Below are 20952 nucleotides of genomic sequence, written 5' to 3'. Positions count from 1 at the left end.
GATTGACTCATTTACCTACCATAATAACATCCTTTAGCCCAGTAGTTACAAAGGCAAGGCTGTGGGGTTTTTCCCCACAAAAAGGGAAAGCAGAAGGAATTAACTTTTCTGTGCAAGTTGAAAGAAATGTTACTTTTACTGAGGCCTCAACACTGTCTTCTGAAAGTATATGAACAAACCACACACAAATTGCTTCCCCCAGTCACAGTTCCATTGCTTAACTGTTAAACAGATACCTGGTTCCAGCATATTTTCTGTCAGCGTCTGACGATTGAAAGGATCAGTGGAAGAGTTCAACAGATGCCTCAGGATGATTGACCTGTCCATAATAGTTCCGGATGGCAACCTCACAGGATCAGTCATCAGAGTGTCCATAAGCGGATCTGAGGGCACAAGTGTCTCCTCGTTAGGTCGAGGACAACAGCTACAAGTTTTATCAGCACACAAAACCACAGTGCAGAACTGGTATTCATGGTCCCCAGTCCGGTATAGTGCTGAAGTTACAGAAAATGGTTAACATGAACAGTGGACTTAAGCCCTTATACTGCTTTTCCCTTTCTGAATTGGGACTAAGCATTAGCTATTTTCACCCTATTTTTGGATTTAGGTTTGGGTTTTTTACTGTTTTAAAGTACATGTAAGCAAAACATGGATAGGACTGGACAGTACAATCCCAGGAAAAAACAAAAACTCTTAACTCTCTATTTACTTAACTATGTAATTGAAAGAGAGCAGGATGCAAGGCTTCATAAAGAGTACATAGTTCCCATTAAAACATACTCACTTTTAGAATCAAAATAACAAACCAAATCCCTCTTTTCCCACAAAGTCAGTATTTAGAAAACTCAACTTGCCTCTGAATTCATCTGGAGCATCGCTGTAATCAATTTCTGCACGGGCATTCTTGGCAACAATTTCTTCCACTTTCTCTGCCAGCAGTTTGAATTTCTCTATTGCTATGGTTGACTTGATTCCAGCCTTCCTCATCTTTGAGATAACCTCCTCAAAGAGCTCTTTACTGTAGGACCTCTACAAGCAAAGCATAAAAAGACAACTTTGCTGAGTTAGGGTATCCTAACATGCCATAAAAATTCTAAAGATCTTTTAATGCTTTTTTAAAACTTCAGAAAGAGGGGTCAATGAAACCTCAACATGAAGTCAGACAGAAAAGTACTATGTAGATAACATTTCATCTAGCACCAAAATGTCAGCTTTGAGGAGACTTACGCTTTTTTACTGGTCATCTCTACTGTAGAACTGTTCAGCACCAAAAAAAGGCAACGTCACCTAATCAAAATGAGCAAGACACTTGGAAAGGCTGACTATAATTATTAGGTCTGTTTCTTAGACAAAACATCTGTCTTGCCAATCCTGTCTGTATTCTTGTTCTCACAACTCTTGGCTGAAAAATATAGCATTAAACGAAAAGGTTTTTTTGATTTCTTAACTTCTCTGATAATATGCAAGGCAGTACACCAGGAAAGAAGTGATTCTTTCTCCTAATCCAAATAAAAACAAACACAAAACCCACCCCATGATGTTGCAAAAATAGTAAGGCAACTCAGAGGGAGCTAATACTAACTGGAAACTTGCCAACCAGTGCAGTAAGAACTGTACAGCTACACAGTACTACATTCAGAGAGATCAAATGCATATCCTATAGTTTCAACTGAAGCAAGCATTGCTTTCATGTAAAAAAAGAAAGTCAGGCAAGGACTTTTGAAAGCTGCTTATGTTCTAAAGACACCATTTTAAGTTCACAATACCATGTTTTGATATAAGCCTTTTAATAAAAATTATTTACACTGCAGTGCAAGGTTGAATTAAAATGACAAAACAAAACACACTAAGTCTCACAGATTTCTGTTTTCCTTGGGGATTTTAAAATGTTCAACACAGCCGTACTTCTTTCATCTATGCTACATCGCACCAAGAAATACCATTCACTGCTTTGGACACACAGTGCCCACCCAAACTCCTTTCTAGTCTAGAACAGAACTATGGCAGTATGCCCAGGGCTTTATAAATGTTTTCAGATTCCTTCTAATACGTGCTACGATTTGCAAATGGGAGATGTATCAAAATGCTTTAGAGAGACTCTGCCATGATCAAGCAACTTTTTGTTTGTTTTGTTTTGGTATTTTTTTCTCCTAATACCAGTAGCCATTAACCAACTGTGCACTTCCTTGGCGTTTCTTTCCTGTCATTGACAGTTTCCAAGATACTAGTCACTCCCCCCACCCTTTTTATGAAGGGCTACTTTGTTAATTAAGCTTTATTCCAGTTCCCACACCAGCAGGCTTCTTTCTTTATAATCCCTATGTCATTGCTGTGCATTTTGCTGTGGCTAGCATCAATGAATGAATGATAGATAACATTCTCACTGTCATACATACTGAACAGCATAAAAAATACACTGCATGCTCATTATATACATGCAAACACGTAAGGTCTGTTTCAGAAGCATTACTGATATTATCAGCAATTATCAGAACTTAAATAATTACAGAAAAAAGATAATGAGTTACTCTGATACCTCTGCTACCCTAGACATGCAAATACAGCTTCAGATACTGTAGAACAGCTCCCACTAGAATTTCAAGTAGCCATTGAGAACATTTTTTTCCTCTAGATTTTGAAAAGTTTGTATTATAAGCCATAGGCATGGAGAGATGCAATTCAGTAGTTGACAACTTTACAAGAACAGAGGTGAGTGATAGCTTATCTGCCTTAAGAATTATCATTCTGCTCTGAAGGCTACCATGAGGAGTTCAAAGTGTCTCATGTATGCTGTGCTTTGTCAGTTTATTACACAGCCATTTAATAAAGCCACACTAAAGGGAATAGAATTTGGAAGCTGTTAGTCTAGAGCATGAGCTTTGGAGTGTTAAATGAGGCTCTTAGTCGCAGCTCCGCCTGTTTCACATGTTCTTCATGAGGAAGGGGGGAGTCAAAACCCTCTGTATTCTTCAGCTTTCCCACTTGCAAAATTAGGACAAAGTACTTCTGCTAATTTACAATGAGGCTGTAGCTAATAAGCAACTAATGCTCAGGAAACTTCCTATGTGTGAAGTGCTATATGTGTTTGTGTGTGTCTATAGGTTTGCAAAACCCTTTGAAAACATACCCACACCAACAAAGACCAGTCAGAACATGAACAGAAATGATCTGCTGAAAGAAAGCAAATTGCAAGCATGTATGACAGAAACTGGGTGGCAGCATACAAGTGAGATGAAACTCTTCTAGAGTATTCTGCAAAGTCCTGTTTGTCCACAGTGCTTTTGCCCTTCCCCCTCATCTTTTCAGAGCTCACCTGATCATCAGCAATTGCTTTAGCAAAGCGAGCACAATCTAGCTGTAGATAAATGTCAGTCAGTTGGTCCAACAGTTTCTTTGGTTCAAACCCATACTTCTCCGGGTTTTCAACTTTCAGGTCACGGCACTTGGGGCCACACAGTTGCTGTAAGTTGAAGTTCAACATAGCAGCCAATCGCGGTCCAAGTTCCTACAAGACCAAAGTAAAACACAAGATCACAGAGTGAAGACAGTGATAAAGAAAATTATCATTAGATTTGCATACAGCAAGATTAGGAATTAAAAACTAATCAAATGATAATTTTGTAGGCTTGCCGGATGTCTTTTCTTTATGCATGCTTTCCATTGAAAAAATAGAACGCAAAAAGCTTCTGTCTGGAAGGATCACGCCATCGCAGGGGCTCAGGTAATGCTCTTAACTTCAACAGCAATTAGATTTCAGTGAGTTGGGGAAAGGGGAGGAGAATGGAGACAAAGGGCTACCCAACATTTCCAGGTTAATATTCAGCAGTAGAGGTATTAGAGAAGCTAGAAAAAGTTGAATCTGAGCAGGACTTACAGGTCTGAGAAAAGGCTTTTGAACTTGCTTGGTAAGGATGTGGAACATATCAACAGTTTCTGTTGCCAGGGCAAGATATGAACGAGACACACGCTCATCCTGAGCTAGCTGTGACTGCCGAGCCTGTTGCTGATCCTAGAAAATAAACATTCAGTGGTTACAAGTCTACAGAACTTCCTACATCATCACCCATCAAAACCTTAACAGCCATAATGCTAACATGATCTAGACAGACAAAAGAACAGATGGCAATTCAAATCCAGATGCAATACATATTTTTTTTTTAAGGTACAACTTGCTTTTACTACCCCATACTAAAGTGTGCACCAATTTTCCAGAATTCTGCAACACTAAAAAATGAATGCAAATGGTATCACAAGACTCCACAGTTATTGAGTCTGATTACATCCAGTAACTGCTCCTCACAGCTGCAGAACTGGGTTATGCTTCCTTTCCATCCAAATGCCAATACTTCAAAACCAGCTTGGGATCTGAGAGTCAAGTGAGGTTCTAATTTATGCACCATCGTAAGTAATAAACACTCCACACTGGAACAATCTGTAGATGATGTACCAGCTCATTTTGTCACTACAGTAATGGCTTTACCTCGCTAGTAGGCACAAACAGGAAGAAAGGCTTCAGAAGAGCAAACCAGAGTAAGTTTAACAAACAAGATCTTTAGAGCTTTTCTTTCCAAACTCTTTTTTTAAATCGATAACCTTAAAATAGAAATACCTGACATTGGTGGGTCAACACACAATTATTTTTTAAACAGGCTAAAGTCTGAGGTATAAGACTCTTAATTGTCTGCATTGAATCTACCCAGGATCAATGCATTAACAAAATAAAAGCTTCTATTCCTTGAAGTCAATTCAACTGGCAGGCATCTTCCAAAACCTCCTTCAAGAAGGTTAGAGTCTCAGTTTCTCCACTTAGACATAAGTGCACAGTAATTTAAAGCTTTATACTATTTCCACTTCACACCACACTCTTTGCCAGCCACAAAATAACTACGCAGATTGATGTTTTTTGCAGAATGTCATCCAGAGTGACCACGACCATACTGGCAGCAAGAAAAAGCATTGAGAACTGCTTCTCATGAGCAGCTCTTTGGTGCTGCCCCTTATTAAAAAGGTTTTTTTAATGGTCTTGTATTAAAAAATTAAAAATAAGTAAAGGGCACTTTGAAAAACAGCTCTGTTCACCCTGGGCAGCTGGTCCCATTGTTCTTTATTCTTCATCTCCTCTTGCACTTCATGGATACGTTTTAGGGACTCCAGACTCTCATCCAGCAAGAAAGTTGTGTCATTTATCAGCATGTTGATGTAGCGAACAAACTGCTTCCCAGAGCTGAAAACATTGAAACACAGTTATCACGGCAGAGTAGATGGGTGTGCAGACCAGACTGCAACCCCAGCAACACTCCTTCTGCACTGTATATTTCGAATAATGATCCCATTCCCCAAGCCAAGTTGATTGTGGTGTCCAGAGCTCAGCTTAGAAACACTCCAGTTCTACTGGAAAGGGTGGCCATTTAAAATACAGTGGAAAGCAGCATCACCCATTCCCAATGGTAAGGACCTCCTCAGGTCATTGCCTGAGCAGCTTGCATGACAGTAAGCAGCTTTATACCCAATTTGTTACTCACTTGAACTCTTCCATAAATGTACCGTGGTGAGCTATATTCTGCCACAGGCTTTTGAAAATGGTGCTGATGTGGTAGCGGATTGTAAACTTGTCATAGAATTCGCTAGTGGCTCCAGTATGTTCAACATCTGAGTAAGAAAACAGATCCCAGAATTGAAATCAAAACTCTTTCCCACCAGGATTTACCTGCAACACACTACATCTCTCTCGTACAGTCTCCAAAGCGATGAGCTTCAAGCACCAAGCTTTAAGAGATGATACGTAATTCCTCTTCAGAAGTCTCCATCTTAATCCCCATTAAAAGAAGCCCAGTCCACTTTCTAATCCAGAACCAAACTCATTTCTGAGAAAAACCCTCAGAAAACAGAACTCTCTGTGTGATGAAGAGCAGAGTGGAGTTGAAAAGAACAATCTAAAATTTCACTAATAAGAAAACTCTGGGAACACTGCAAAAATAGTTGCTTCTAAGGGTGCAAAACCCTTCTCATCCAAATCTACAGGACTAGCAAAACTACAGTCAGTTTTAAAATTCCAATACTCCCTTACAAAGCAAACAAAGATCTTCCAGTGTGGAATCTAAACACCACAAACACCACAAACACAATCATCACATGAATGTACGTTGCTAGAGTTGTCAGTGCACAGCAGTTTGTGGAACGACTATAATTCTCAAGGTGCCATCTAATGCTATTTCCCCTGATTCCAGAGCAATAAAACCTCACCTTTAAACGACCTGTTTTTGGGGGGGATTTGGTTTTGGTTTTTCTTTTTTTTTTTTAAAAGGTTACAATAACTAACACAGCCCTTTGCTTCATAGTACTCATTGCTTACAGTACGCTCAGTGAACAATAGATGAAGCACTTACCTGTGTAAAATTTCATCAAGGAGGGGACCAACAATTTAGTGGAGAGAGGATGATTCTCAATCATTTCAAAGAACTTTTGTGTCCGGGGCTGAACAGCTGGATTTGTCATGAACATCACTTCCACCAGCTTGGCTACTAAATAAGGATTTCGGATGTAGTTCTGGTTGCACAGCATCACAACAAGGAACATCACTATGTCCTGAGTGCAGGGCTCATAAAGCACCTGAGGAGCATATCTGAAGAGGGGGAGATAAGGAAAACAAAATGAAAAACTCCAATCCTGTGTTGTCTACAAAGACTTAGTTATATCAATAAGTTCAGATCACTCATTAGCAACCAGAAAAGCTTAGTCAATTTATCATAACTTCCCAACTTTCTCTACAGAAACTAGATTCTTACTCTTCCAAAAGGTCTTGCCTGCTGTTCACTGGAAGTTGAATTTTAGCCTGAAACACTATCAAATTATTTTCTTGTGTGTAATAGCAAATTTGCTATGAAGTACCACTATAACAGCACCTCAGGAAGGCAAACACAAACATCTCATCATACAACACAGAGAAGTCTCAATTTGAAGGCACGTTTTCAGAAGTGACCAACTTCAGACTCCAGGATTACATCTCAATAGTATTTATGCCCATCTAAACTGCTAAAACTACACAGATGCATTTCATCCCAGCAAATTTATAAATGGGGGAATTTTCTACTTATTAAGCTATGATTTCTTAAAAACAATATTCTAGTGGTGATTTAACATATCATGAGATCAAAGGGTCTCACTCCAAACCATAAAAAAAAATTTCTTGGGAGGAGGGAACCAAAAAACCTTCAACTTCCTTCCAAGAAAAACTTGAGTTCCAGAGTCCCCTCTAACCTATGTAGGCATTGTATCTGCAGCAGTGCATGCTAATGCCATGATCCCACGGTGGTTGTTAAAAACAGAACATTAACTATGGAACAGCTAGGAAACTACTTTCGCACCTTAGATTTCTGTGTGCACCATCTGTTACAGGGATAAATGATAGTACAAATTTCCTTTAGATATAACTTTACTTACTGTACAATAAAAAATAAAAATTCAGCAACATCTTCCACGTAAAACTCTGGCAATGCTGCAAATACCTTCGGAACTTCAGGAGTTAAAGGCAATTTTATGCTGTAGAATAAGAGAGACAAACAGGACAGTAAAGTAGCAGGGTTACGTAGAAAGTGTCACGAGCTGTCCTATGGAATTCTCCTATGGGAACACTTTACAAGAGTTCCAAAACTGACTTCTTAAAAATCCATGTCAGTACTTCAAGCATACTAAACATACCCAAGCGTCGCTCCCCGTCCCCAAATGAACCTTAAACTATAAAGACATATATTCCATGCAAGAATGTATGTACTGACATCAATAAAGTAACAATCACGTAAGAAAGCAAACACTGTAAAAAAAAAAATTTTAATTCTGGAACTGCTAAATTCCGTAAACAATCTAACATGATCTGAAATATTGTTGATGCAATTTATACAGATAATCCTGACACTCACTTGGGATAGGCAGGATCAAGAATGCGAAGCATCAGCTGAATCACCATGCCGTAGAAATTCAGACATCTCCTGAGAAAGTTTTCATCCAGCAAACCAGCATCTGCACAAGCCTTGCACCTCACCAGTTTCTGCAGAATATGCATACAAAAACTAATCCAGGGCAAGACAACATAAAAGCAAGGTCAAGCTCATCAATATAGCTGTGAATTATGACAATTATACAGTGGTCTCTTCTTAAAATATGCTCTTATTTGAAGAAAATGGGGCACTTAAGCCCCAAAATATCGAGAAAAACATACACATAATTCAGAGTTGCAGGGACGGACTGAGGAGCCTTTTACAAGCTTTATGGGAACAATGAAAGAAATAGAGGTACCAAAGTGGGAAAATGTGCAGTTAAAGTTATTTTGGTAATACAGCTCAGAAAATCTGTGACAATTTACACTAGGAAGACGTAAGCAAGACACACTTTCAAAAGAAACGACCCCAGCATACTCATCTTTGCAAGAATTTTACACGACATTAGGGACTCGAGAGTTCCATGCCCATCTTGGGCATGGATTGTGCACGCACAACTACCCTTGAACAAATCACAATCCCTTTGCTTGCTCAATCTCCAATAAAAATCTTATTTTCTTCATTCCAAGGAATACTGCCTAAATTACTCTTGGTGTTACTCTAAAATTTAAATTCACCATTAATGTTATGGTGTATCACGACCACCATCTAGTGCAGTACTCACATGGTTCATAGATTCAAAACCACCATTTCTAAGAAGCATTTAAACATTAGGGCACAAAGTAAACATACACAAAAAAGCCAGGCTGACAAAGGCATTTAGTTGAGGACTAAATCACTTACAAACCTTAAGCTGTGTCTTGCAACGTTTCAGCATTTCTCGATGCCTGGTAGCCAGAGGAGAATCCTTCCACTGACTTTCATTGTTTTTCAAATCTTCAACAGTCCTGAAAACAATATGCAATAATTGGTTATCATGACAGAGGGGATATGTACTGCCATCTACAAGGCATTTAACCTACTTATCTGCTAAATACTGAGGAAATATTGAGAAGTGGGGAAAAAAGCTAATCATTTTCACAGAAGTTACTCATCATAAGAAAAATAAATTGCTTTTTCAAGCAATGAACATCTGCACAGTGTGCATTCAAAGGCACTACGTACACTAGTTCCAGCATACACGCCTGTCAGACAAATCACAACAGTGCAAAAAAAGGGGTGAAACAGAAAGAATCATCTATCCTGCTTGATAAACTAACCTTATCCACTGTATCAAAAAAAGATACTTGCCTTTATTTTCACACTGAAATCTACAGTCACTCTAAAGGAAGGTTAAAAGGATGTCATTAAAATTAACCTTAAAATTAACCCTAACACAAAGAAGGACTGGTCCAGTTAACAAGAAGATATTTAGAGATCATTTCATCTTCTAATATCAGAAAGGAAAATGAAAAACAAAATCAACTAAGGAAGAAAAAGGTGGCTGACCACAGGACTTGATAGAAACACCTTCCCTTTCCCAAGAAAGGTTCAAGTCTGCATCCTGCGTATCTTCCTGCTTTCCACTATTATAAATCACTGCTTGCAGTTTTGTTCTACACTTCTCATGCTCCAATCCCCGTAAATTCAGGTTTGCAGAGCGTAACACATGAATAGTCTACAGTCTCCCTGTCAGCATAAGGAGCAGTAAATCAAGGTGGCTGATATTACCTCTTCTCCCTTACCCATCTCACTCTGCCCCACAGAAGAGAAAACTTAGAGGTACACTACAAACACCGTTTACATTTAAAAAATCCTATGTACTTCCATATTTTAATCCTTTTTAGGAAGGGCAGCTGATTAGAACAAAACTCAATATACTGAACTACATGAATACAGACCCTTTTCATCCCTCCTCTAAACACAGATTCTTTTCCACATCAATCTCTGCTTACAGTAGAATAATATCCAGTGTAATTTCTTTATTACCAACATCTAATTATGTTGCCCAGTGTTGCAAGCAACTAAGCAATTCATGGAAAATGCTGAACACTAAGCTCCTATTGATGTCAGTAAAAGCCAAGAGCTCTTCACTCTGCACCATTAGATGGAGATTGCTGCATAAGCAACTCCTTCACAACAATTCTATATAAGGAAAAAGCAGCAATTCCTTTTCCAAGCCAAACGTATGGCTTATTTACAAGTAATCCACAGGCTGTTTATATGATAATACTTTTTTAAGATACACTGACTCTTCCTGGTCCACTCTTCACAGCTTCCCAGGTTCCTGGCCTGCATATGCTTTAAAAACTAATAACGAAATCACTACGAACACAGTCCAAAAATCCTGTAATGAACTCATGGTATTACTGCCAAGGAACATTTACCAAAAAGCAATGAGTGCAATTATAAACAGTGGAAAAAACTGATGATACAAAAATCTGTTCTAATTTTAACAGGGTATTCTTTGAGATTTAGCAACTATAAAAGTCTATTTGAATTTATGCCAAGAAAAATGAACAGCAGTATCTTCATGTCAACATCATAACTTTTACTTATAATTTTTGAAATGATAAATCGCATGTTGAATTGCATGGACATCAACAATATTAAGAGTTTACTGCTGAAGGCTTCCCTCCCCCTGCACCAAGAGTGCGACAAGTTATCCCACCTCAGAAGCCAAGGGGAAAAGGTAAATATCGCCTGGGACATACAGAACAGTCCAGGCCCAACTAACAAGGTCTTGTTTCTGACTTGATTATCAGACATGTAATTTTATATGTACTCCTACAGCTATGTCAAAGTGCCTGAGGCACTGATGTCCACACACCATCACCCACACCCACATTAAGTGATAATAAACAGTGTTAAGTAATGTCATGAATCCTAAAATGCTCTGAAGATAATTCAATTATCTTCTAAACAGAATGGTCTTCTCACCAATTTGAGCTGCCTTATGTAACCAATATCTTCCATCCCACTATTATTTGAATTCCTTATTCAAGCCACAGCCCTCAACTTAAGCAAAAATCCCGAAGGGCCAGAAGCAGCAGATGAACAAATAGTTTAAGATGACCCGTACTCAACAGTTTTACCCAAATTGTCATTCTAGTCACCATTAAGTTTATAGGACTTGCCATCATGGTGAGAAGACATTACTAGGATGCCGGGACTCTCAGATGCACTAGATAATTAACAACTCCTAACCTGTTGAGTTCCCTGATGGCCCGCAGTCTACGTATGTACCGACGGCAGCTTGGCAGGATTGAGAGATGATGGGCATGCAGGGTTAGGAAGAAACATTCTGTTGGGAATTTCGGCTCAGAAAATGGAGACGGATCCCTGTCTAGAAAACAAACAAACAAAAAAGCAGTATAGGTGAAAAAAATTAACAAATGAACTGTCTTATCTAGGGGTGAGACCTTAAACTCAACTTTCTTTAAAACAAGTAAGAGAGACAGCATCAAGAAAAAGCATTTAGGAATAGGTGAATTCTTGGGATCAAGTACTTCCATGTACCTCCCCCCAGTATCAAAAACAGAAGGCACAGGAAATGCTTAACTCATCTCAGTAAGGGTACTCACAAAGTTCAGCAATCCAGGCTGTAACATCCTCCATTGTTGCTTTCACCCTTGTCTCATCTGTGGGGAGGTCAATACGACACCTGGGATGAAATATGTACATGGGATCAACCGTTTCCAGCTTTATCTTCGTACTTAGTTGCTGTAGTACCCATAAGAAGTTGAGCATAAAGCCATCCGTAGATACCAAACGATCATCTGTCTGTGGAGTAAAAAAGTAAATAGTTGAAGAGATAAGCTTAGAAATACAAGGGTATTTTCTGCTGCTTTAGCAGTATTCAACATAAAAGAATTATGCAAGTTCAAGAAAAAGAAGAAATTATGAAGAATGTGGCTCTGTAAGGAGACTTCTGCGATAACAGGAAGGTCACTTACTAACTTAAGTATTATCTTTCCCTATGGTTCAAGTAGTCATTCTCAAGGACATGAAACAAACATATAAAAAGAAGTAGAAGATGACCTAAGAACTTAAAAGGACCTCTTTCAAGAATGGTTTGCCACAGATATAGAGAGCAACATAAGAGTTTCCAACAGTTGCTGAGCTTCAATTCATAAATTTTATCTTAAGTATAAAGTTTCTATTACTTCTTCATGGGAATTTCACAGAAATATTCCTAGTAATGGTTCCAAATGACTGCATTTGAAAACAGGACTTGAAAACAACACTGATGCAAACTTCAGTTGTTCAGGCTTCATGCACAGATCTTATCACAGCACATGAGTGCAACGCATTAATTAAACAATGGTAAAATAACATCCCTGTTGTTTCACTGGAACCATGCCAGTTCATATCTTGCATTATTCCTTTTACAGAAACCATACGAACAAAGCCTAGCAACTTACCAGCTGGGAAATAAGTGGGTGTTTGTTTTTTTTTTTTAAACACAGCCAACTGGAATGAAGCCCCCATAGTTGGGGTGGGGGGGGAAGTACAAAGCTTTAACCATCTAATATAGAATCCCTGTTAATGAAGTGACATGTCAGTCCTAAGAGAAGAATTAACAAACTGATCAAATAGGTAAAACAGAATAATTTCAAAAATGGGAAATGTATTGGAAGAGATAAAGACTGATGACAGGGCTTCTTGCCTGTTGTAGTAAGCATTCAATATGCTTTTGTCCTCCATTTGGGAGCCACCATTGCATGAGCCATCTAGTGCCATTTGTGCATTGACTAGGTCCACGAATCACAGGAAGAGCATTCCCCTTTATTTACCTGCATTTGTGCCTTTTTCATGTTGGCATTGACAATAGCTGCCATGTAATTGAGAGCTGCTTCTCGAGTTTCACCATTCAGTAAAATACTATGTAGAATCTTGAACAGCTCTTGCTGGAATTTCAAGTAAACATTCTGTCAGGTTGCACATACTTCTCAACATCACATTCCTGCTTTCTGTTGCTCCGTATTTTTATGTTCTACAAATTCCACAAAACTAACTACAGTTTCTGTTATGGTCTTACTGTCAACTTTATATGCATATATTAGTTATGACATTAGTTACAGAAAAGATGTATATAGAAGACTAGTGCAACACACACACTACTAATACAGTATGTATTTTTTTTACTCATTCTTTGACATGAACTATAATCCATGACTAACTGTTCTGACATTTTCTGAATTGGCTTAAAGCCTTAGAGAAATATTTGTAGCACTCAAATTTATTGCTTTTCTTAATTCCTTTCAGCCATATCTTAACAGATTTGTTGTTTAACACAGAAGCTAGATTTTTTTCTAGATTATATTCTTCATTTATGTCAAAACACTGAAAAACCCACAATATTTTGCGTTTTTTTTAAAACATGAGAACACTTACCCGTGCTAATTCCAGGTAATGTTGCAAAGACTGGCTAACAACCCGGGTGTTTTCAAGAGTAATGGCAGGCCCTGAGAAGTACTTTTCAACTACTTTGTTCTGAAAGAACGGATATTGGCAAATGTATCAAACCTATTGGGAAAGGGGGAAAAAAACCCAGCCAAAACCAAAAAACCCCCACCATGCTACTATCAACATCCTTCTGTAAAAACTTACATCGTCTTCAGCAAAGACAGATAGACTAAAGAAGGCTCCAAGATAGGAAAGTCTTTGCAGCTCTCTTCCTGCACCTGTGCTTAAAGATTTAGGCAACCACAGGGGCAAAGAGACAACCTAGAAAAATAGGAGAAATAGAAAGTTAATCAAAAGCTGCCATGTCAGCCATACTACTTTATCTGCACTGTCACCTTTCAACATTTGTCACATGCTCTTGATTCTTCAACATTCAGTCAATGCTGATAGCTAAATTGAAACATCTCCTCGCTATTTCAGCAATCTAAGCAAGTCTTGTTTGTCCTAGTTTTTCTAAATTCTCAGCGAAAAGGACTCCCTTTACCAGTTTACTCTGAACTACTGTTTAGCATGAGATACTACACAGCCCCTTTTAGAGTTCTGAAGAACATTATCATGGATCATATGATACCAACAAAGTTACGTGCTTCTTCTAATTTGAAGAAAAATCAGACTGGATACACTTACCAAGCTGCACATAGGGTGTGTTTTTCCAAACTTGATTTCACAAAGTTCACATAGTGCCTGTAGAGAAATCCCAAGAAAAGTTACCGTTGTGTGTAACTCTTAAGTAACCTGTCTGCAAATAATAAGCTTAACATGGTAAACTGCTGAAAGAATCAAACCTTTTTCATTTGATCAGTGGAAACACTTCCATCTTCTACACTGGTGAAGAGGTCCAAAAAGAGCTAGAGCACACCCTGCTCCCATTTTAGCTTTTACATCTGTTCCAAATTGTCTCAGAAAAGGTAACACATCTCACAGGATAATAAATTATTGCACTTCTTTAAAAAATTAGCTGTGCAAATTGTTTGTTTGTTCACAACATAACAATGCCTTTGCTGGACTCCTGAACTGCCACATAAAAGTCAGTAACAATAATAAATAGAGCAATTGTTCTATACATACACCAAGGCCTTTGTCTTTTGAATCAGAGTGGAAAAATGTCAGATGAACAGAGAAGCCAGAAACAAAGAATCCTATCCAAGATCTCTAACTCACTTTCAACTGCAGCACAGAAAAAAGAAAGCAGTTATAACAGACGATTCTGAAAACACAAAAATACTGTAGGCTTTTACATATCCTGCTTCTCCTGCATTATATGTTCTCATTCTTCACTGACACTATAGCCAGTAACTACTATTCCATCCTTTTGTTGCACACTGTGCCAACTAGAGATGATTCAAGCGGAATATAATTTTAAAGTAGCCCTTACTTGTAGCCAACAGCCAAGTTTGCAAGAGTTTGCAGTTTAATTTGGGGGGAAATAACAGAAGAGCAGAAAACAGAACAAGCAAAAATTGTTATTTTTGCAAAAGTACCAGAGGTGCTTAGTCAGTTTGATTTGCAGCACCCTAGTCCAGGTAATTTCCTAAAGTACAAATTCAACTTGAGATCTAACAGCCCTTTTTGGCATCATACACTGAAGGATCCTAAATCTGAAGGTGTTAGCTGACAATGCTCAGTTTAGCCAAGAATTTAGCTTGCCCTTTTGTGGCCAAGCATGCTTTTCAAAAGACTTTTTTGTTTTGTCAATAAAAGCAGTAGGAGGGAATCAGATCTGAGAGTAAAGTATGCACTTAAAAAACCCTAAAAATAAAATCCCCAACTTTGCAGCCAGGGAATGTTATGACCTTTTCCTACAGCAAATAGTCACAAGTTCAAGTAATTTTGTGTTTAATGCAATAGATGCTCGTTTCCCACATACAAAATTGAGCCCAACAAATGTTGGTATGGATATTGGGCCCTATTTCAGACTTAAATTGAGAGGAAGCTTAGCAGGATTTTATAGCCATTCACAGTATTAGAATCAGTATGCATGATGAAATCTATACATTTGATTAATCTTATATAAAGCAATATGTACAAACATTTGCATAGCCCACTATACTAATGCTGTATTATATTATTATATATTATTATATATTTTATTATTTATAATATACATTTATTAATATATTATATATTTTATTATATATAATATATATAATATATATTATATTATTATATTATAGCTTAAAATATTATTGGCCTCAGACTCTACTAGATTTTTAATGGCCTTTCACACATCTCATACCACATTAAGCTTTCAACAAGAGTTTAATAGCAATCCACTAACCAAAGAAATCCCACAAATGTTGGAAATACACAGATTCTGTACAAATTAATGTAAGTTCAGTAATCACAAAGAAACTGCTTCTAAAAATTGAACAGTCCTTACCATAAGGGGGTACTTAAAATTGTCACTATCAAGGGAGCACTCTTTGGAAGCTACAGCCAGGCCTTGTAAGATGGGAATAAAGATCTGTAAAAACAGAAGTAAATTATTTATTCAAGAATAGGAAGCAATAAAATTACACTATTGCTGTATACTGCATGAAATGCCTGTTCATTCTTCAAATACTGCAAGTTACACCAAAGAAAAACTAAGATCTTCTTTTTAAATTTGTACCAGTTAAGCCTGAACACTTAAGAGGTTATTCAAAGCTCAGAACCAACTTGCTTGATACAGTTTAAGTGATGTATTGACTTGATGCCTGAGCATAACAACTTATCCATAAAAACTTATTTCCAAGCACTTGTATGTATTGTTCCTGATCACATTCTAACTTGTTTCCAAACATTTACTTTGCAAACCAAAAAACCCCAGAGACGTGTACATCTAGATTTGGACCCAAAGCCAACAGATACAAGCTGAAGCTCTCAAACAGTAACATCAGGACACTGACAAAAATCAGGTGTTGTTCCATCAAGTTCTCTGCATGTGGAAACTACGTGGGGAAGCACAAACACATTTCATACAGGTTCACTGGAGATACTGGATGCGCATGTACAAGCATCTATATTATATACACAAACAAGAGCACAAGTTCTGTAGAGGACTCCAGCAACTTGGTTTCCCAAATGGGTAATAATTTATTTGCCTAGACACTTAGGATAACAACATAGCTTTAATTTTGCACGTCACGTAAGCACGTCAGTTTTGTGCTGCTAAACTTTATCTGTGGCAAGAGTAAAGATAATGAAAGATTATGAAAGAGGAAGTGACATGACAGGAACTTATCAAAAGTAATTATACCCAATTAGTAAGCCCCAATCGCACAGCTCTGACAACTATACACCCTCACAAAATAAACTCTTACAGTAATTTTGCAACAATAACAAAAGGTCCCACTGAATTTTCAATTTAATTATGTTGTGTTGCTTCTATGAAGAGACAAAAAGTCTCATTAAATCATATTACAGAAAAAGGACTAAAAGAGGTGGCTGTCTGCTTCAGCTAGAGGAATGGTGCTCTTCTCCAGGGCAGGTGACCTTTAACACTTTTCATAACCACTTTTTGACAGTCTTAAATGTACTTTCAACTGCATGAACCTCTACTAAAATGTGTCCAGAGAGAGAAATAAATTGATATTAAAAGGTACTTGCACTACACATAAAAATCAGCTAATTTCATTTTTTTCAAAATTGGAAGGACCAAATCCCATTCTGAAGGCCCCTTTACACTAAGTCACATAATACTACAGCAATGCTATTAGAGACAGTTACAATCTTACTGATCTGCTTTAACATTATATGGGCTAGAAGCTTGCAAGTTTTGTGTCTTAATTACTAGATCCACCAGTTCCAATTTATCATCTCAGTGATAAACCATCTAAACTTCCTCAGTCGTCTCCTCTGTAAAATATGAAGACTTAATGGACTAGGATTTGTAAAATGTTTTTAGCACCTTAGATGCAAACTATTAAAGTGACAAAGGCGGCTAAGGATTGCAAGATAAAAAAACAAGTAAATCTTTCTAAGTACAATCACAGAAGATTGCTGTCTTACACATATTTTTAGGATTATTTTGTACAGAAGGATAGAAGGATGAAAACCCAAGATCAATCCTGTAATGTAATCCATATGTCTGCATACTCTGAGTAGCTCACTTCACGACATAAACGTGCACTGCTTATTAACAAATGCACTTTTAATAATTAGAACCAGCAAATAATGAAAGTCAGTCTTTTTGACAACATGCTAAATGAGTTAAAAACAAACAAAACCAAACTCCAGTTGCTTAACAAGTTGCTAGCCCCTGAAGTAATAGGTATAGAACTTTGAGATGCAGAACAAACCTCCCGAAATCCACTCTCTTGGATATTTTAAGTAGTAGAATCATAGGATATAATTATCTCTTTTTTAACCTATGCCTTACCTGTTTGAACACCTCTTCATCCTGATAAGTTGTTCTCACCAATTCTTGGATGAAGCCAAATGGGAGATTCCTACACAGCATATATGGTACCAGCAAAGACTGCTGCTGCAATGACCTTTAATTGTATAAAGAAAAAAATTCAAAACTAGTGATTATTTGCAGTAGTATTCATAGTAGTATTTCCAAAAATGTCACAGTAGGCACATCTAAGGATGTGCCAGAAAGCAGACTGTCAACATGTAGACACATCTACTCCTTTCAGAAGTAACTAACCTTGTCTTCTCAAGTTACTTGTGGAAAGATTATTCTGAAACAGATGCTGCTGCCAACATCACACTTTAGTTTAATGAGGCTGGAAGAAAACAGCCGCTTCTGTGTAGTAATTGGTTCTCCCTTCTACTCCTCTCTAATGAAAAAATCCTTTGTTAAACTCAACTAGTGAAGGAACATTTTTTGACATTTGTTTTTCCAGATTAAAAAAGAACATAACATTAGTCTTTTCTGAATTAATAGAGTCATTACTTTTAACTGACCCCGAGGATTTTTGAAAAGCTATCTTTTTTTCCTTATTACATATATAAAACTTATTCTAATGTCAACATTGGCTCATGTAAAGACAAAACTAATCTCGAAGCACAGTGGATAACTGGTGCACCTTAAAAGATTACAGAAGTGTTGTTTGAAATACAAAAATATGCAGATTTCAGTAAAAGTCACATATCCTATTTTCAAAACCTTTTTGCCGTTCCAACTACACAGGCTGCTAGTTAAACAACTGCTGCTGAAACCACTGGACTTGAAATCTCAGAGTCATGATTTAGTGTTGAATGTCTACACCCAGATTTACATTACCAAATCTGTTGTGGTAAACTCTCTAGAGTAAACAAGTGCTATGTCACTTTAGCAGTTTTTGCTACACATTTTGATAAGACTGTTTCTCAGATGCAGCTCTACTGGTTAGTGACTTCCACAGGAGTAGGACCCCAACAATCTGCAAGTAAAACAGTTTACGCATGAGGTAAGGCAAAAGCCAGCTTGGTTAATTCAGATCCCCCATTTAAATTGTTCAAATCAACCTAGATGATTTTACCCGAACACCATTAGAAAACATGTAAACTGCTCTCCACCAACATATCGGTAGGAACAACAGTCTCCAGTGGTAAAGCAATAAACTACTCCTCTGGCACATAAATGTATCCTGCTCCAACAACTGATATTAGATCCTCAGAAGAAAAAAAAAATACCAGAACAGTAGCTTTCATAATTAGCATCAGCTGTATTTACCTTGGTTGTGTTAAGGATCCCTGTAGCACCAAAGCAGCATGTGAAATGCACTGTGATCGGATGTTGCTCAGTAACTGGCTAACTGTTGGCTGGCTACACATCTGATAAAAATAACTGGATTTTAATACAAACTAGAAGTATTCAGGGACAGAACAGACAGGAAGTATGATAAATTTCTTTATTCACACAGTACAAATGTAATATGCAAACTAAGATTTGCACTACTCCAGCTAAAAACCTTCCAGGTTTTATATAAAAACTGGTGTTTGTTTGCTTTTTCTCCCATAAGCAAAAGCTTAAAGCAGAGTATAGAATGCTGATAGGGAGCTGGTTTCACACAAGTGTGTTTTACATGGAATAAACTTGGATAAAATGCAGTAGATCAAAAGGGGAAGGACAGTTTCTAACACACTGCATATTTTAGAGATGTACAACACATACGTGATGCAAAACACATACGTGATGCAAATATGACGAATTAAGAGTCAAAGGGACCTTATAAATTCTGTAACTCTATTTCTACAACAAAGCCATCAAGAAAGAACTACCAATTTCCACCAGCTGTCCCCACTAAACAGCGAGAGGAGTGTCTGTGACAGCACTGATACAACTTCACTCATCTGAAAAATACCTTTGGTGCTTTTCGCTCCTCTATTCCAACTCTGTCAAAACACTCAATGAGGTAGTTCAGCATCTCTGTCTCCTTACAATTTTCAATGGTGAAGTGATCACTGCAGGAATCGGAAACACTTGAGCTGCCAGAGCCTCCCATACTTTAAAACACACAAAAAGAAGAAACAAAGCATCAGGTACAGTTCTTCATTTGTGCACAACCAAGTAACTCATGAGCTCTTGACTTCCTCTGTCAATTTTCTGAAGACTCCATCCCATCACACATGGCTCAATAATTAAGCTCATTTCTGTGACCTATGAAGAGCTCTCCATTTAACAGCTTGTCCAACTCTGGAAGTTCAGCTGTACTGTAACATGACTGAAGAATCAATCACCTTATTAAATGAGTAAATATCTGAAAGACAGCAATAAGGTGCATGACTTTAACGGCAATCAATAAATCTTGTTCTCAGATGGCAATTCCCAAACTGAACAGCCTTTAGGCTGTACTTGACATCAAAACTGCTCAGGACATCACAACACTGCCATGCCATGCCGCAACCTTCGCACGGCATTTAAGAATGGTAGAAATTTCACCAACTTTGTTAACACTACCCAACCCATGGAAGGTAGGATCCTCCCACTGCAGAGAAGAGACCTTAGGTGATAGATAGGGCTACAATCACTTTATATATTTTAAGTAAGGAGAAAAAAAACAAAACCAAGAAGCAATACAAAGTAACTGTTCCTTTTAAAATTTCCACATTAAAGATCATGTCATTTCAACTCAGTCCATTCCAATTCCCTTACAGTAACATATGTCATTTCGTTAAGTAACATAGCCTCAGGGGGGAAAAAAACACCACTGTAAACACAAAAACTAAATCCACAAAAACAAAACCATGCTTGAGAAAAGAGAGAAATTAAATACAAAAGTGAGAACAGACCCCACAACTCTGTCTCAAACTTGTTATCTCAACAGAATTCTTCTCTACATAACAGCTTGGCAAAGCTAATTAAAAGCAAAATCTTCATTTTACAGAAGGGAATTAAGACAAGATATATTCTCTTTATGTAAATGGAAATTTAAAAATAGCAATTACGTGGATGGTCTACTGCTATTCTTCAAAGAAAGTCCGTGTGCAGTCAGGATAGATTTAAATGACCAATTTATAAGCCCCAGATTTTAAACTGGAAAAATAAGAATATTTGCTTCCTTAAATGCATCTTTTTAAAAACATGTTTAAAACTACAAACTGTGTCAAAACTGGAATTTCCTTTAAATTGTGAAATAATTTACATTTAAGTAATCAA

General features: G+C 37.5%; 1 protein-coding gene across 3 annotated transcripts in view; it reads right to left on the bottom strand.

The window, feature by feature from the left end:
• The window catches only part of UBE4B (ubiquitination factor E4B), a 41843-nt gene that overhangs the window by 1494 nt on the left and 19397 nt on the right, over positions 1-20952 (bottom strand). For all 3 annotated transcript variants that reach the window (XM_074892566.1, XM_074892567.1, XM_074892568.1), the window contains 20 exons: positions 19658-19799; positions 19027-19127; positions 17743-17857; positions 15763-15846; positions 14010-14066; positions 13527-13643; positions 13311-13409; positions 12710-12823; positions 11498-11696; positions 11121-11259; positions 8782-8881; positions 7917-8044; positions 7441-7539; positions 6387-6622; positions 5523-5649; positions 5080-5224; positions 3875-4009; positions 3314-3505; positions 855-1029; positions 237-383 (listed from right to left, as the gene is read on the bottom strand). In XM_074892566.1, coding sequence (XP_074748667.1) covers positions 237-383; positions 855-1029; positions 3314-3505; positions 3875-4009; positions 5080-5224; positions 5523-5649; positions 6387-6622; positions 7441-7539; positions 7917-8044; positions 8782-8881; positions 11121-11259; positions 11498-11696; positions 12710-12823; positions 13311-13409; positions 13527-13643; positions 14010-14066; positions 15763-15846; positions 17743-17857; positions 19027-19127; positions 19658-19799 — 2651 coding nt within the window. The remainder of the gene's footprint in view (positions 1-236; positions 384-854; positions 1030-3313; positions 3506-3874; positions 4010-5079; positions 5225-5522; positions 5650-6386; positions 6623-7440; positions 7540-7916; positions 8045-8781; positions 8882-11120; positions 11260-11497; positions 11697-12709; positions 12824-13310; positions 13410-13526; positions 13644-14009; positions 14067-15762; positions 15847-17742; positions 17858-19026; positions 19128-19657; positions 19800-20952) is intronic.

Source organism: Strix uralensis, chromosome 23 (genome assembly GCF_047716275.1).
Source record: "Strix uralensis isolate ZFMK-TIS-50842 chromosome 23, bStrUra1, whole genome shotgun sequence".
Lineage (NCBI taxonomy): Eukaryota > Metazoa > Chordata > Aves > Strigiformes > Strigidae > Strix > Strix uralensis.
This window is presented reverse-complemented; position numbering and strand designations above follow the sequence as displayed.